This window comes from Petaurus breviceps, unplaced genomic scaffold (assembly GCF_028583685.1).
Source record: "Petaurus breviceps papuanus isolate PSGF00001 unplaced genomic scaffold, PetGlider_PUasm1.0 138, whole genome shotgun sequence".
In the NCBI taxonomy this organism is placed as follows: domain Eukaryota; kingdom Metazoa; phylum Chordata; class Mammalia; order Diprotodontia; family Petauridae; genus Petaurus; species Petaurus breviceps.
Window position 1 is genome coordinate 2,908,505 of NW_027185694.1, and position 14,496 is coordinate 2,923,000.

General features: G+C 40.1%; 1 protein-coding gene across 1 annotated transcript in view; it reads left to right on the forward strand.

Annotated features, from left to right (window-relative positions):
* Positions 1-14,496, forward strand: part of FRMD3 (FERM domain containing 3) — a 348,473-nt gene that overhangs the window by 289,826 nt on the left and 44,151 nt on the right. Inside the window, exons 9-11 of the mRNA XM_069105383.1 lie at positions 7,217-7,280; positions 8,119-8,207; positions 13,156-13,230. Coding sequence (XP_068961484.1) covers positions 7,217-7,280; positions 8,119-8,207; positions 13,156-13,230 — 228 coding nt within the window. The remainder of the gene's footprint in view (positions 1-7,216; positions 7,281-8,118; positions 8,208-13,155; positions 13,231-14,496) is intronic.

Genomic DNA, 14,496 nt, shown 5'->3' on the forward strand with positions numbered 1-14,496 from the left:
TCCTTCCTTCCTTCCTTCCTTCCTTCCTTCCTTCCTTCCTTCCTTCCATCCATCATAAAACATTCAGCTCCAAAAGAAAATGAAAAATTACCTTAGATGAATCATAAACATTTGTTTAGTTCATTTAAAAAAATCATACTATTTGCTTCCATGACCTCTTAAGAACTCTTTTTTCTTCTACGTGTTTCTAAATTTTCTAAAATTGTATTTTATAAATTATCTTTTTACAATATTCCATTAATATTCCTTTCCTATACCCTTGAGTACAAGCCCTCCCTTTAAAAAAATATTACATATTGTCAAGCAAAACAAATCAAGATATTGATGACATTTGAGGACCATCATCCTGCTACCATTAGGCTGCTTCATCATCAGTCTTTTCATGTCTTTACTGATCCTTGCTTCAGTAAAAATTCTAAGATCTTCCAGATCTTTCATTATTATGGTTGCTGGATAAGTTGTCCTCCAGAGGCTGATTATTTCACTCTGTATTGATTCATACAAATCTATCTATATTTCTCATTCTCTGATCTTTCAAAGTTTCCTTTACATTATTATAGTTTTTGACTACAGTGTTCTCCTCATTTCACCATATATTGGTACATACAAGTCTTCCAAAGCTGTCATATTCATTATTTCCTACACCTCAGCAATATTTCCTTACATTTATATGCCATTTATATATACATTTATATTGCCGTCATTTGTTCTACCATTCCTCGGTTGAGAGATACTTTGTTCCCGATCCTTGGCTACAACAAAAAAGTGGTGCTACAATTATACTCTCTTCATATACCATCTTTGCGAAATGCAGAATTATATATCAGCCAATTTTCTCAAAATATACCCTCTCTATTGGCTCTTATTTCCTTTCCTCAGGGGAAATTTGGTAACCCCAGCTGGAAATGTTAATGCTATCACCTTACACTTTTCCATGGTCCTTGGGGCTGTGTCACAGCCCAGTAGATGGTGAAAATGGTTGGTATGAAAGCACTACATCAACTTTTCCTCATCTACACCCAAATTATTTTCCTTTTTCCATTGGTCTTACATTCAGGTCTGCTAAATATCCAGGCTTTAGATTAAATGAAAGAGACCTAGACCTTTGAAAACTTGTCATCAAAAAGTTTACCTCTAATAACTTTTTTTCTGCTACTTTGCACATGAAAAGGACCTCTTCTGGTGAAATTTGGGACCACAGTTTTTCCTTTTTACTTCTCTTCAACATACTTCCTCTGTTGGGTCCTTAGAACCTAGTCAACTGTCATGGAAGAAAATTCTCTGCTCTGGATTTTAGTCACAAACTTTGCATGAACAAAGTTTAACTTAGATTATTTTATTGTAAGCATTTCAGCTTAGAGAGAGGAGTAAAGGTGGGCAGAGTTATTCCATAACTTTGAAAATGTCTAATAAGCCAGTTTCAAATTACAATTTAGATTATTCCTAAACAAAGGAAATTACATAATGTGGTTAAGCATCTAATAGAACTTGAGTGAAATTCAGTTATCATTTTGCTTTCATCAGGCAGACCAGAAGTCACTTAACTTTAGGCACACCCTTGGAGAATTATTTTCTCATAACCATTTAACCCCTCTTGGACCACTCTCTTTAAGTATTCTCCTTTTCAGTTGGTCAAAGGAGAGCACAAGAGACACTTCCATTAATTGACATAAAAGTGACTTATTTCTTTTCTCATTCTGGTAATTACCATAACCACTTCATTGAGGAGTCTTTCCTGGGCTGATCAGAAGAGAAGGGCCCGGAGGTGGGATAGGAAGGTTTCATTCCAGAACATTGCTTCAGAATTGATAATTAAGACTAATAAAGTCTCTCTTTTAGTCCAAAGGTTTCAGACTCATGTCATTTAATGTTTTCTTAATATTTCTCAAAAGGGGTGGAGTCCATCTCCTTCCACATGGGTTTGACTATAAATCTTATTCTACTAGAATATAAGTCCATTTTAGTGTTCAAATTACATATAAGGTATCCCCCAAAGTCTTAGTGCAGTTTTATCCTTTAACAGCCTGAAAGCATTAATAACGTAGAACTTCCCTGAATTAAGTTATAGCTACATAGTTTCATTCATATGATCAGCTTGGCTTAGGTTAATGCATTGCCCATATTTTTTATAGGCTTCCATTCTATATTTATTGCCAATCCAGCTTCTTCCTGATATGGCTTTGAGCATTGGGAAATATGTGGTTCCTCTTCATCAGAGGTTCCCAAATTTATTTGGCTTACTGCCCACCTAAAAAAAAATTACTCAGCGCCCTCCTGGAAATCTACTTTCTTTAACCCTTTAATGTTTTTTTTAAAATTGTGTAACTTCAAAATTATATAATTTTTTTTTAGAAAATGGCACACCTTAAATTTAATAATTGCAAATTTGTGGATTTTTTCCTGCATTGAAATTTTGATGATGCAATATTGCATCATGTAGCCATATAATATTGTAGCATAAACATGTCATTACACATACATATTGCTGCCGATAGATAGACTTCCCAACGATGCATTACCCACTCATCTGCCTACGCTTGCTTGTTAAGACCTGTTGACAGATTTGACCACTGATTGGTTATAACTTGTATTTTGTGTGTTTATTTGGAAAATAATGTAATCACTGTGACTTTACCTCTGTTACACAGAAGATGGAACTTGTATGAAGAGTTTTTAAAATTTTTTTCTCTTCTTTATGCTTCCACCACCCCTTTATTTTTATTCAACGCCCCCTTCAATTGCACCTGAGGCTACTACTGCCCCACTGGATTGTTCTAGCACCCCCCAGGGGGTGGTGTCACCCACTTTGGGAACCTGTGCTTTTCATGGAGGGGCCTGAAGGAGGAGTCAGCCCTTCTTTCCTTATCAGATGATTTCCTGGAGTCAGTCTGATGTCTTAATATAAACATGGCAGCCAAAAGGGTTATTGACATATTCCACTGCACTGAGACAGGCATATTGGACTAAGTGAAGAAGGTGACAGTCCTTTTTATTCTGTCTTGACCAGATTGTGTCTGTAGTATTGTGTCATTTCTGGTTGCCACATTTTAGGAAGGATGTTAAGAAATTGAAGTGCTTCCAGCAGTGAGTGAGAAGGATAGTGAAACACTGGAGCATGGGCCATAGAAGAATGGATGGCGGGGCAGCTACGTGGTGCAGTGAATAGAGCATTGGCTCTGGACTTAGAAGGACCTGAGTTCAAACTGACCTCAGACACTTACTAGCTGTGTGACCCTGGGCAAGTCACTTAACCCTGATTGCTTAAAAAAAAGAAAAGAACAAGTGTAAAGAAAACTGTGGATACTTAGCCAGCAGAAAGAGTTAAAAATCATGTTACATTGAAGCCATGAGGCATCTTTGTAGATGAAGTTTCTTAAGGAGCACATGAGAGCTGTCTTCCAGGGCTATACTGTATATGCTGGATTAAACAATTTGACATTAATTTACATTAATAAACAATAAACATTAATTTGACTGCCCCAAATTAGTGATGTGGCTGAAAGAACACTAGACTTGGGTTCAAATCCAAGCTGTGTCACTTAGTAGCCTGGATGACCTTGTCAAATCATTTAATTTCTATGGGCCTCAGTTTCCTCTTCTGTGAAGTAAGAATGTTGGATTAGGTGAGCTATAAAGTGCCTTTCAACTCTGTTCTTATGATCCCTTGAAAACCAGCCTTTCCACTGGCTGGTATTCTGCTCCAAATTGGGTTCAGTTCTGACTTGTAAGTGTTGTCTCTTACACAGTGCAGTCTACACCTTAGGGTTTATGTTCTGTTCTGGATTCCTCCCCATGCTCCTTTGTAAAATCTTTCTTTTCCAGGTCCCTTCTTTCTGCTGAAATTCCTCTGTGTCTGCTCCTTACTTTTTTTTTTTTTTTTGCCTTTTGGAGGGCAGTTGGGGTTAAGTAACTTGCCCAAGGTCACATGGCTAGTTTTTTTGTGTGGGTGTTAAGTGTCTGAGGCAGGAACCGAACTCGGGTCCCTGACTCCGGGGCCGGCGCTTTACTCACTGTACCACCTAGCCGCCCAACAGATCCTCACTTTTAAAGCTGACTTACCTCTGACAAGTTAATGTGTTTTTTACTCACTGCCCATGCAGTAACTTATTCTGTTCATATCTTCCTTTTTCTCCTACCTGATTTCACTAAAAAGAAAACAAAAACAAAATCACTTCCTATCATTTTCTTCCCTGGTACTCACTCAGTTGAAAATCATAGCCTTACACTCACCCTTCCCTTTCCTTTCCTCTGCTTCTTCCACTACAGTTGGCCCCAAGAAATTGTGTCCCAGAATTGTTTTCTACTTCCAAAATGAATGTTCTGGAGACCAGAACTGGGAAGAGGCCAAATGTGAAAACTGAGTTCCCTATGACTTAAAGTTAATAAGAATTGAACCTTTATTGTGATATGTAGGACTTGATTTATCAATCTATCAATAAATGTTTATTAACCCATTTCTGTGGGAGACACTAATTAGGTGCTGGGGATATAAATACAATGAATGAATGAAACATCTAAAAATGAATTACTGCATGGAAGAGAGGGAAAGGTTTTACTTTGCACCTTTTTGAGTTTATGCATTTATAAAAATAATACTAAAAAGTGTCTCATTGTATCTCCTTGCATGTTGCATCCTGGGCAGTTGCCCTTGTTTTCTCCTGATATTACCTTTGCTCACATCCTTCATTTGCACTTAGAGGCTCTCTGTTTCAGCTAGTTCCTTGCTGCTCTTTTGCAGGAGGCTCTATTTACTACATGAAAGACACAGGATTTCCTTTTTGAACCTCCTTGATCTTCCTGTGTTTTTCCCCCTTAGTGAAGTCCATCTCATTCTTAACCAGTTTTGACATATACAAACATATGCTCAAAGCCTCACCTCCTTCTTTGCTCAACAAGTTGCCAAGTGTGATGAGTGAATCAGCTTTCTAGTGACTGGTTAGAACTCCTCTCAACCTCCATGAAGAGTGAGCTTGCTGGGGTGGAGAGTGATCTTTTCCTATTCACTATATAACTTCAGGAAGGAAGGGTTGGTTTGGGGATGCCTCTACCCCTATGCAATCTTCTACAGGAAGACTGGAGTGGTCCAGCGCAAAGTCTCCAAGAGCCTTGAATAGTCATTGATCCAAATTCTTGAGTGCCTGGGATTTATTGTGATATAAATATCACTCCTAAGAAGGCATAAAAGGTTGCTCCCAAGGCTTGAATCTAAGACTTAAGTTGCAAACCAGCCTCTGGGACTTGGACAGTGTTTGATAAGTATTTGTTGAATGAAGAAAACACCGAATGAACAAACGGCCTCGGTCCTAAAAATAGCTCAGCCCATTTACCCTGTTCCACTCAAGCTCTTTGCTGTGTTGTTGGTGGTATCCAAAAAATTATAATGGAGTCTTCCACCTGCTGTTCTCTCATATATATTTATTATATATATTGTATTTATATTATATATGTATATAAATTTATTACTGTGGTGAATAGATTGATTAAAATAACCAAGGAGACAAAAGTTCGAGCTTCTGAGCACATTGATTTATTAAGCATTGCTTTCCAATGGCATAACAAATTGGGATCAGGTCTCCTCAGCTTGGCACTGGATCCCTAATACAGGGGAGACACATTTTTATGCATTAAAAAATAAATCCGGTAAGGCCAGTTAATTAAAAGAAAACAATTAATAGGGTATAAACCAGGATACAAAAAATGACAAAATTTCTGACTGGGAGAAATGTTATGAACTTTCTGAGGTGGAGATAGATGCAAGTCAGAAAAAGAGGTGTCCTACTTTCCCCAAGTGTTTTTATTCAATCAAAGGAATGTGGAAACAATAACTTAGAATTGTAATATATAATTGCATCAGTCTTCAGCTCTGACTGGGCTTCTGATCAGCATCACCTAGATCCTTAGTTAAGGGTCTCTAAGCCACAGATAAAGGTGATCCAATTTCCCAGTCACAAAGGGTAGGTTCAAACAATGCAATAAAGTTTTCTCACAGTTCCCATGACTGAATAAAGTTTTCTCACAAGACAGAAATTGCACTAGACCCACAATTGAATAGAAAGGGAACTGAGTTAGATCCAGATTGGAGTCACAGGATGGCGTCCTTGTGGCTCATTCAATTCCCACCATTCCTAGATTGCCCAAGTTCTAGAACTGAGGGACCTTATTCTTCCTCTGTCCACAAAGACTTTAACTATATGGCTCTACAACCTTTACAAGTTTTTCTCCCAAATCCAAACTAACTTGTTCTTTGTTAATTCTCTTGCTACCTTTTATCTACTCACAAATGACTCAGTCTGGAGCAGGCAATGTTTGATTTCATAAGTGGAAACAGCATTATTGCTTATTTCTTCATAAGCACTCTCCCCCTTAGGTTAAACCAAGGCTAGCTTTTCAGGAAAGTTTGATTGGAGTATTCATTCAAAATGTTATGGAAATCATTGTTTTGATCTCATTTTGCTATTCACTGTTGTACTTCCAGTTTGGTGAAAATGTAAACAATTTCTCCATATAGATAGAGGACAGGAATGAATGTTTGGTCTTTCAAGTTTATGTGTGTGTGTGTGTGTGTGTGTGTGAGAGAGAGAGAGAGAGAGAAAGAGAGAGAAGTCAGATACCAGATTATTTCATCTACTCCAATTTGAAATGATTATTTTTTCCCACTTCACCAAATAAAGCCTCAAATAAATTTTGATATGATTTCTAATAGAGGCATAGTGAATAGAGGGGCTGGCCTCAGAGCCTAAGACCTGGGATCATATCCTGCCTCTGACACATGGTTGCGTGACCCTGGGCACTTAACCTCTCAGTGCCCGAGGCATCTCTAAGACTGTAAGTTACAGAAGAGTTACTGATTTGCATCAATGGAGGGGTTCCCCACACTGATGAAATAACAGGTCTAGACCAAAACAGTTTTGGGGGAGCAGTGTACATAATGTCCCTCAAAACCCTCTGAAAGATGGTGGCTCATATATAATGAAAAATTGAACAACTAAGTGATTTTGAGCGGCCTTTGGAATTGTATCTCAGGAAGAAAATTACTGTGTAATTCCCTTTCTCGTTTTTCACCACTCATCAGGTCTTCACTGATAATAAGATGATATCTTGTTTCAGAGTGGCCTGTTTGGCATTTGTGAGGAAGCCAGATTCCTACAGGAAAGCCACTTACCCTTGTTAATGGCCATTTTTTTTCTCCTTACCCAAAGAGATTTTCTTTCCCTAGGCCGGATGTCTGCAAATTGAAGTATGAAGGGAAGACATTCTATGTGATTGGCTCTCAGAAGGAGGTCAGATATTATTTTTCTTACCATCTGTTTCCCCTCTCCCCCCCTTATCTGTGATTCACGGCAGAACCTAAAATGTAGCTATAGCATTGTAATGCAGTGGAGTCCATGCTTTTGGAGTTTGTGACTGCTGCGGGGATGATAGGCTGAAAAGAATCGGGAAGGAAAAGGCTAGATGTTGGCTTTGGACTTCTGTGGAAACAGGCCAGAAACCTTTTATCACCTGCCTGCTATGCATAGGGTAACAGTAATCCTAGGCATGATGGTGGGGACAGGGCCTGGATTTAGGATTTCACTGGTATGGGGAGCTCCCAGCATAAGGAAATTCCTCCACTCATGTATTTTGGCACCTTCTAGGTAATTTATTGTCTAAGAGAGTTCCTGGAATATTTAGAGGTTATGTGACTTGCCCAGGATCACACAGCCAAGTTTGGGTCAAAGGCAGAACTTGGAATATGAAATTCAGTTCAGGTCAGTAGGAATTCTTAAGTGTCTACCATGTCATGTACAAGGCATGTTTTAGTTACTGGGGGTACCAAAACCAGATAACCCCTGCCCTCAAGGAACTCTCCATTCTGACAGGGGATACAACAGGTATACACAGATAAATACAAAGTTATGGAGAGGGAGAATACAAATGGAAAGATGAGGAAAGGCCTACTATTGCTGATGGGACTTCAGCGTAGCTTTAAAAAGATGACAATTTTTTTTGAAGGGTTCTCAAAAAAGAAAAAAAAGAACCAGACTCGGACTTGAAAGGGCTTCAGATACTAATTTGTGTTTCTAGAGTGTTCAAAAATCCTCTTCTTATGCTCTTTCTTGGTCTGTTCCCTTTCGTTAGAAAAAGGCCATGTTGGCATTTCACACCTCAACACCGGCTGCTTGCAAACACCTCTGGAAGTGTGGGGTGGAGAATCAGGCCTTCTACAAGTAAGCTATTTTTGTTCCTTTGACACTGGTGGTTAAAAAAAGCATCCACAAAGCCTTTTTGTTGTCTGTAGTAGTTATTTCTTTTATCATAGTCAACCCTAGATCATCTGCAAATGAGTTAAAATCTCTCCAGGTGTTTTATGGGGCTTCCTTCCTGGTATAATAAGATTTGTCCTAGTATAAGGACAGCTGTCCTTGGGCTAAGGCCCACTGGCCTTAGCGCTGAGTTGAGAGGTCTTGGGGGCCAGGTTAGGAGAGCATTGGTGTATGTAAGAGAACCAAAGAAAAAAAATTCAGGGGGATTATCCATCTTTTTGTTTTATTCACACATTTTCTTCTCCACTTTTTTACAGATAATAAAATTATTTTCTGAACTTTTTTCATTGTTTCTGTGGGGTTCCATTTTCATTATTATCCACACTGAACAGCATAGAATTCATCACAGAATATTAAAACTGGAAACAACCTCAGAGGTCTCCTAATCTTACCCATTAATTTTGTTGCAGACAAAACTGACAGCCAGTCACTCAATAAAAACCATTTATTAAGCATTGAATATGTGCCAGGCACTGTATTTAGAGCCCTGTGGGATCCAACAAAATTGCCCCTGTCCTCAAAGAACTTATATTCTAACATGGAAGATGATATTTGTGCAGAGTAAATAATCAATAAGTAGGTACGAAGGTAAGTTTAGAGGCAAGGCAGTGAGATGGCCCAGCAGATAGAGCACCAGACTTGGAGTCAAGAAGACCTGGCCTCAAATCTGGCCTCAGACACTACTAGCAGTGTCACATCTGGGCAGGTTGTTTAACCCTGTTTGCCTCAGTTTCCTCCTCTGTAAAATGAGCTGGAGAAGGAAGTGGCAAACCAGTATCTTTGCCAAGCAAACCACAAAGGGGGTCATGAAGAGTCAGACAAGACTGAAATGATTGAACAACAACATCAAAGTCAAGGCCATGTAGTGTATGTGACTTGTCTAAGGTCATGCAGTGGCAAAATGGGGAATTGGAGACCTTAATGTCACTATTGTAGTTGACCTCTAGAATCACTGATCTCTGTTATTCCTTTAGCCTCAATGTAGACAACTCTACTAGCTGACATTTATATAACACTTAAAATTCCTAAGACATTTTATACACATTGTCTTCTTTGATCATCATGACAACCCTGTGGGGTAGGTGCTGCCTTCCCCATTTTACAGAGGAGGAAACTGAATCTGAAAGAGGTTATTTGACTTGCCCAGGGACCTACAGCTTGGGTGAGATTTGAACTCAGGTTTTCCTGACTCAGACTTCAGCGCTCTACCCTCCCACATTCAGCTGGCTCACAGAGAGGATCTTTGGCTTTTTCAAGCACTATCACAATTGTTATTTTTGTGTATTGAAGAATGACAAAGCGTGGTCCTAGGCCCTATCATCCTGAGTATAGGTTGTTTACCCATTTCAACTTACATTACTTGGCATGGGAAACATACAGACCAGCGTTCGATGACTAAGAATTCCCTGATGCGCTTTTGAGGAATGAATGTATTTTGAAATGACTCTTGGAAAAGGGGCCATTGATTAGCTAGAAAACCCTGGCACCAGAGTTTACTGCAAAGCAAAGGAGTGTTGGGGCAGTAAGTCTGCTTTATTTCCCAACTCCAGCCCTTAGGGATCCCAAGAGACAAGCCCTGTGGATCATCATGAGAAAGTTTTCATTTTACCCTTCACAACAAAAGCAAAACCCAATAAGGCACAATGATTACAAGCAACTTCCATCCCCTAAAGAAGGGATATGAGAATATACCTCCCTTCCTTCTCTGTTGGGGTGGATATGCTATGGGTGTGGAACATAGCATCTAATGTTGGACTCAGTTAACTGTATTTAGAGAGTTCCTGGAATTTTTCCCCCTTTTTAATTTTTTGTTATTAGGGATGGAATGGCTATTTAGTTGGGTGGGGAGGGCTATATTGGAAACTGAAGGTAAACTAAAAACAAAAGATGTCAATATAACTTTTTTAATGTGGATAATTTTTATAAGAAAATCTATGTTCATACTTTGCCTCCCTTTATGCCTCCCTCTCCAAAGAGCAGAATGATTCTGATTGGAGGCATTTCAGATCTCTAGGTAGGATTTTAGAAGCTGCTTAATCCAAGTCCTTCATTTTACATTGAGGCATAGAGGGATTAAATAATTTCCCTAGATAATAAATAACAGGCCCTCTGCACTCTTTACTACTATACCACACTCCATCTGGGTAGACAAAGCCTTTAGAGTTCTGGACAGCCAAGGCATTTTAAAATCTACCATCAAAATTCAGGTATCCTTCCAACTTTTGGTGAAAAATGCTTCTAAGTGTTAGGAGTCCTATGGTACAGCTGAAAAAGTGATTGCCTCCTGGAAAGATGGGGTTTCTATGTCTTCATTGTGTTTTCTGCAGATGTCACAGCTGAGGGAAAAACGCTCATTAAAGGGATAATGTGAAGGCAGATAGCTGGCACAGTGGATAGAGCTCCAGGAAGACTCATCTGCATGAGTTCAACCTGGTCGAGTCACCTAACCCTGTTTGCCCCAGTTTCTTCATCTTGTGAAATTAGCTAGAGAAAGAAATTGCAGACCACTCCAGTATCTTTGCCAAGAGAACCCCAAATAGAGTCATGAAGAGTTGGACATGTCTGATATGACTGCACAACAATAACAAAAGGGATAATAAGCAAATTAGCAGAGGGGAGGCTTTCAGATGGGAGCCTGTAGGGATTCAGAAGCATGGCTTTCTCAGCAATCCCTGGCTTTCTCAGAGACCCATGGAACTTGGGGCCAGAAGGCAGTGGGGGCAGCAAGGGACCTTTAGTTAGTAAACTAGAGAGGCCATCTCTTTATAAAATTTTGCCCGAGGCTCTGAAATTTAATTTGATAGAGACATTCTATGTGATGTATGGAATTAGATGCTGAAAAGCTATAGGTTCAAATTCTGTACAATAATTTTTGGCTATGGGACCGTGACCTTCTCCAACCTTAGTTTTCTCATCTTTAAATTGGTATAATACCACTGGTAGTACCTAACTCATAGTGTGTTAGGACCCAATTAGATAACATATGCAAAGCATTTTGTAAAGTTTTCACTGCTCTACATGTCAATTGTCATTTCTGTGATCATTATCTCCAGTTGTACTGGAATAGAAAGGAGTGGGAAGAACGTAGGTTGAGGATTGAGACTCCTATATCACAGGTGCTAGGTGGTATAGTAGATAGTACTCTGGGCATGGAATCAGGAAGACCTGAGTTAGAATCCTGACTCATACACTTACTAGCTGTGTGACAAAGTGTAAGTGTAAGTTTAAGTCACTGATATTTGAGGATAGATTTCTTTATGTATAAAAAGGTGTAGCAGCAAGCACCCTAGCATACCCAGGATGGCTGCTAGCACAGATTCCTAGATCTGCTTTTCTAAAGGAAAGCCACTCAAAATGGGCTAACAATCTTGCTTTAATCAAACATATGTCATTTACGTAGTTCAGGAGAAAAAGGTCAAGCAGACAAAAAATACAGACAGAGAAACAGATCAGCAGACAGGCTTCCAGCTGTCTGACCATTACATCCATACCCAGTCAGTTACCAGAGAGGGAAGCACCAACATCTGGGTTTTCAAAGCCGGGGGGGGGGGCTCAACGGCTACCCAGAGTCTCATCTGGCCAAGTCACACAACTCTTCCCAAAGTGAGCCCCAAAGCAAAACCTCACATCAGCGTATATATAGCCTTCTACAGGATCAGAGAATGTCACAACCCTCTTGACCCACTGCTCAATCACACAGCAACAAGGTGTGGGCATTCCTGAAAAACAAGCCTCCTGCCACAGGCTCCATGTGACCACATTCAGCCTATTAGGGGGCAGAGCATATTCTCAAATCAGGGAAGGTTCTCAGAGTCACTTAAGCCTATCAGGGGGCCAAGGGGAAGGAAAGATCTTAGATTCCCATTCCCATAACAGAAGGATTGTGTTGGATTTGAGTCCCTTCCAGGTCTGAATCTATGACTATAACTTCCTTCCTATATGACTATAATAGCTGGACTTGGCCCTCACTACCTAAGTGTATTGTATGTTCACTTTTGCACTTAACAAATAGCAGATTGTATTTTTTATATACTTTTAAGTGATCCCATTCAATGAGTTCTGCCTAAAGACTTATTATTTCTAACTTGGATCAGTCTACACAAGCCTTGAAGTGAGTGGTAAAGAGGAATGTGGAGCTACTCTCTATAATTGAGTTCCCTGTGTGAATTGTTGGAGCAGTGGATAGGGTGCTCTCAGTGGACAGTGTGACTCTAGACAGGTCACTTAACCCTGTTTACCTCATTTTCCTCATCTGTCAAATGAGCTGGAGAAGGAAATGACAAATCACTCCATTATCTTTGCCAAGAAAATCCCTAAACGGGGTCATGAAGAGTTGGATACACTTGAAAAAACTGAATAACAAAAAATGGGAAGTGTCAAACCAATCTGTATTTTAGAGTTGGGGGGCATGGCTGAGGGCCCTATTGCTATTTGCTTCTTGTTTACATTTCAGTTTTATCCCTGCTAAGTCAGCAGTTGGCTAGGTCTCCATCTCTCCATGTATCCTCATCATTTACCAGGAAGAACTGTGGAGAAGGATATTGGGTCATGGTGATTTAGCCACAGTTAAAACAGGAGTTGTCCTCCCTTGGGACTGTGGTGAGAGGGATTTCCTAACTTTCCCATTAGAGCAGTATTCAAAAAAGTGACTGTAGCTTGTGGTCTGGTACGTTGCTGACATATCTGATTTCAAGGAAGAAAGTACCCCTGAAGACTGAATAGTGCTATGGGCCCCCCCTCTCTCCATTGATTTGTGACATGAAATGGAAAAGCATTTCTTTACCAATGGCACTGCCCAGTCTTCCAATCATCTGGTCTGTTGGCTGTCTAACATTCTGTTCTCTTCTTAAAGGTATGCAAAATCCAGTCAGATCAAGACGGTGTCAAGCAGCAAAATCTTTTTTAAAGGCAGTAGATTTCGATATAGGTAGGTGCTTGAAGAGGCCTTTGGACTTTCTCCTCTGTGTACCCCCTTTTTCAGGAGAAGTGGATGTCAGCCATTTTAATATTTTGTGAAAGCAAGTGTATTGTAGCCTGTTTCTAGTTTTAGTATTGGGGGGTTACTAGGGCTTTTTACTCTCAAACCTCCTCCACAAACCCCATTTCGATTTGAGTTGCTAGCTGGGTGACCCTAGATAACTGACTTAACTTTTTTGAGGATCGGGTTCTTTCCATTTTAATATCTTTTTTTTGAACATCAGAGTAAGTTACTCTCTTGGGGACACAAATGGTTTGAAAAGCTCAATCATAGGAAACTGAAGAAAATTACTTCCTGTTCCAGGCCATTGTTGTTGTGGTTGTGTTGTTTTTTTTTTTTTTTGGTGGGGGAATAAAAGAATTTCCACACAAGTGAATGAGCCAATGATGATAAAAGCAATAGGCCTTTAAAAATTCCAGGTGTGGAGCTACTAGGTGGTCCAGTGAATAGAGCACCTGCCCTGGAGTCAAGAGGACCTGAGTTCAAATTTGACCTCAGACGCTTAACACTTACTAGCCATGTGACCTTGGGCAAGTCACTTAACCCCAATTGCCCTGCCGTCCCCCCTCCAAAAAAAAAAAAAAGCAAAGAAAAAAAATTTCAGGTGTATTTTACTTCACACAAGGGGAATCCCTTAACTTTAGGTACCCATGAGGACATGGTAAGGGATAGTGAGGGAAGAAGGGATGAGGATATATACAGTTATGTGACTAGCCAGGAGGAGGAGGAAGGCAGCGATTGAAAATTCAGGTGAAAGGCACCTTGCCACCCTGGTTATGTGAGACTCTCAGTGACTCCTCTGGCTTTGCACTGAGCTTTTCCACACAATGGATCTGCTCAAAAATTCCAAAGCATGGGGAACGTGTTCAATAGGGAATGTCAGCAGCTCAAGGTTCAGCTGATTGTTTTCTTACCTGTGACATCACAGACAGGTGGGCACCTAGGAATGATCTAGGGAAGCTGGAAGCTTACAATAAGGCAATGGAAGGTTCTAAAAAGGGCGGCAGGGCAGGAAGGAAGGAGAATACCAGGCGGGAGGATGGGTCATGTCCCAGATAGAGGCAAGCATATTGCCAGAAAGGCTAATCCCTCAAACCACATCTTTTTTCCTGTCCTCAAGTAAGGTATTCTGCATCTCTCTGTCTTTCTGTCTCTGTGTCTCTCTCTATCTGTCTCCCTCTGTCCCTCTCTGTTTCTCTCTCTGTCTCTCTGCCT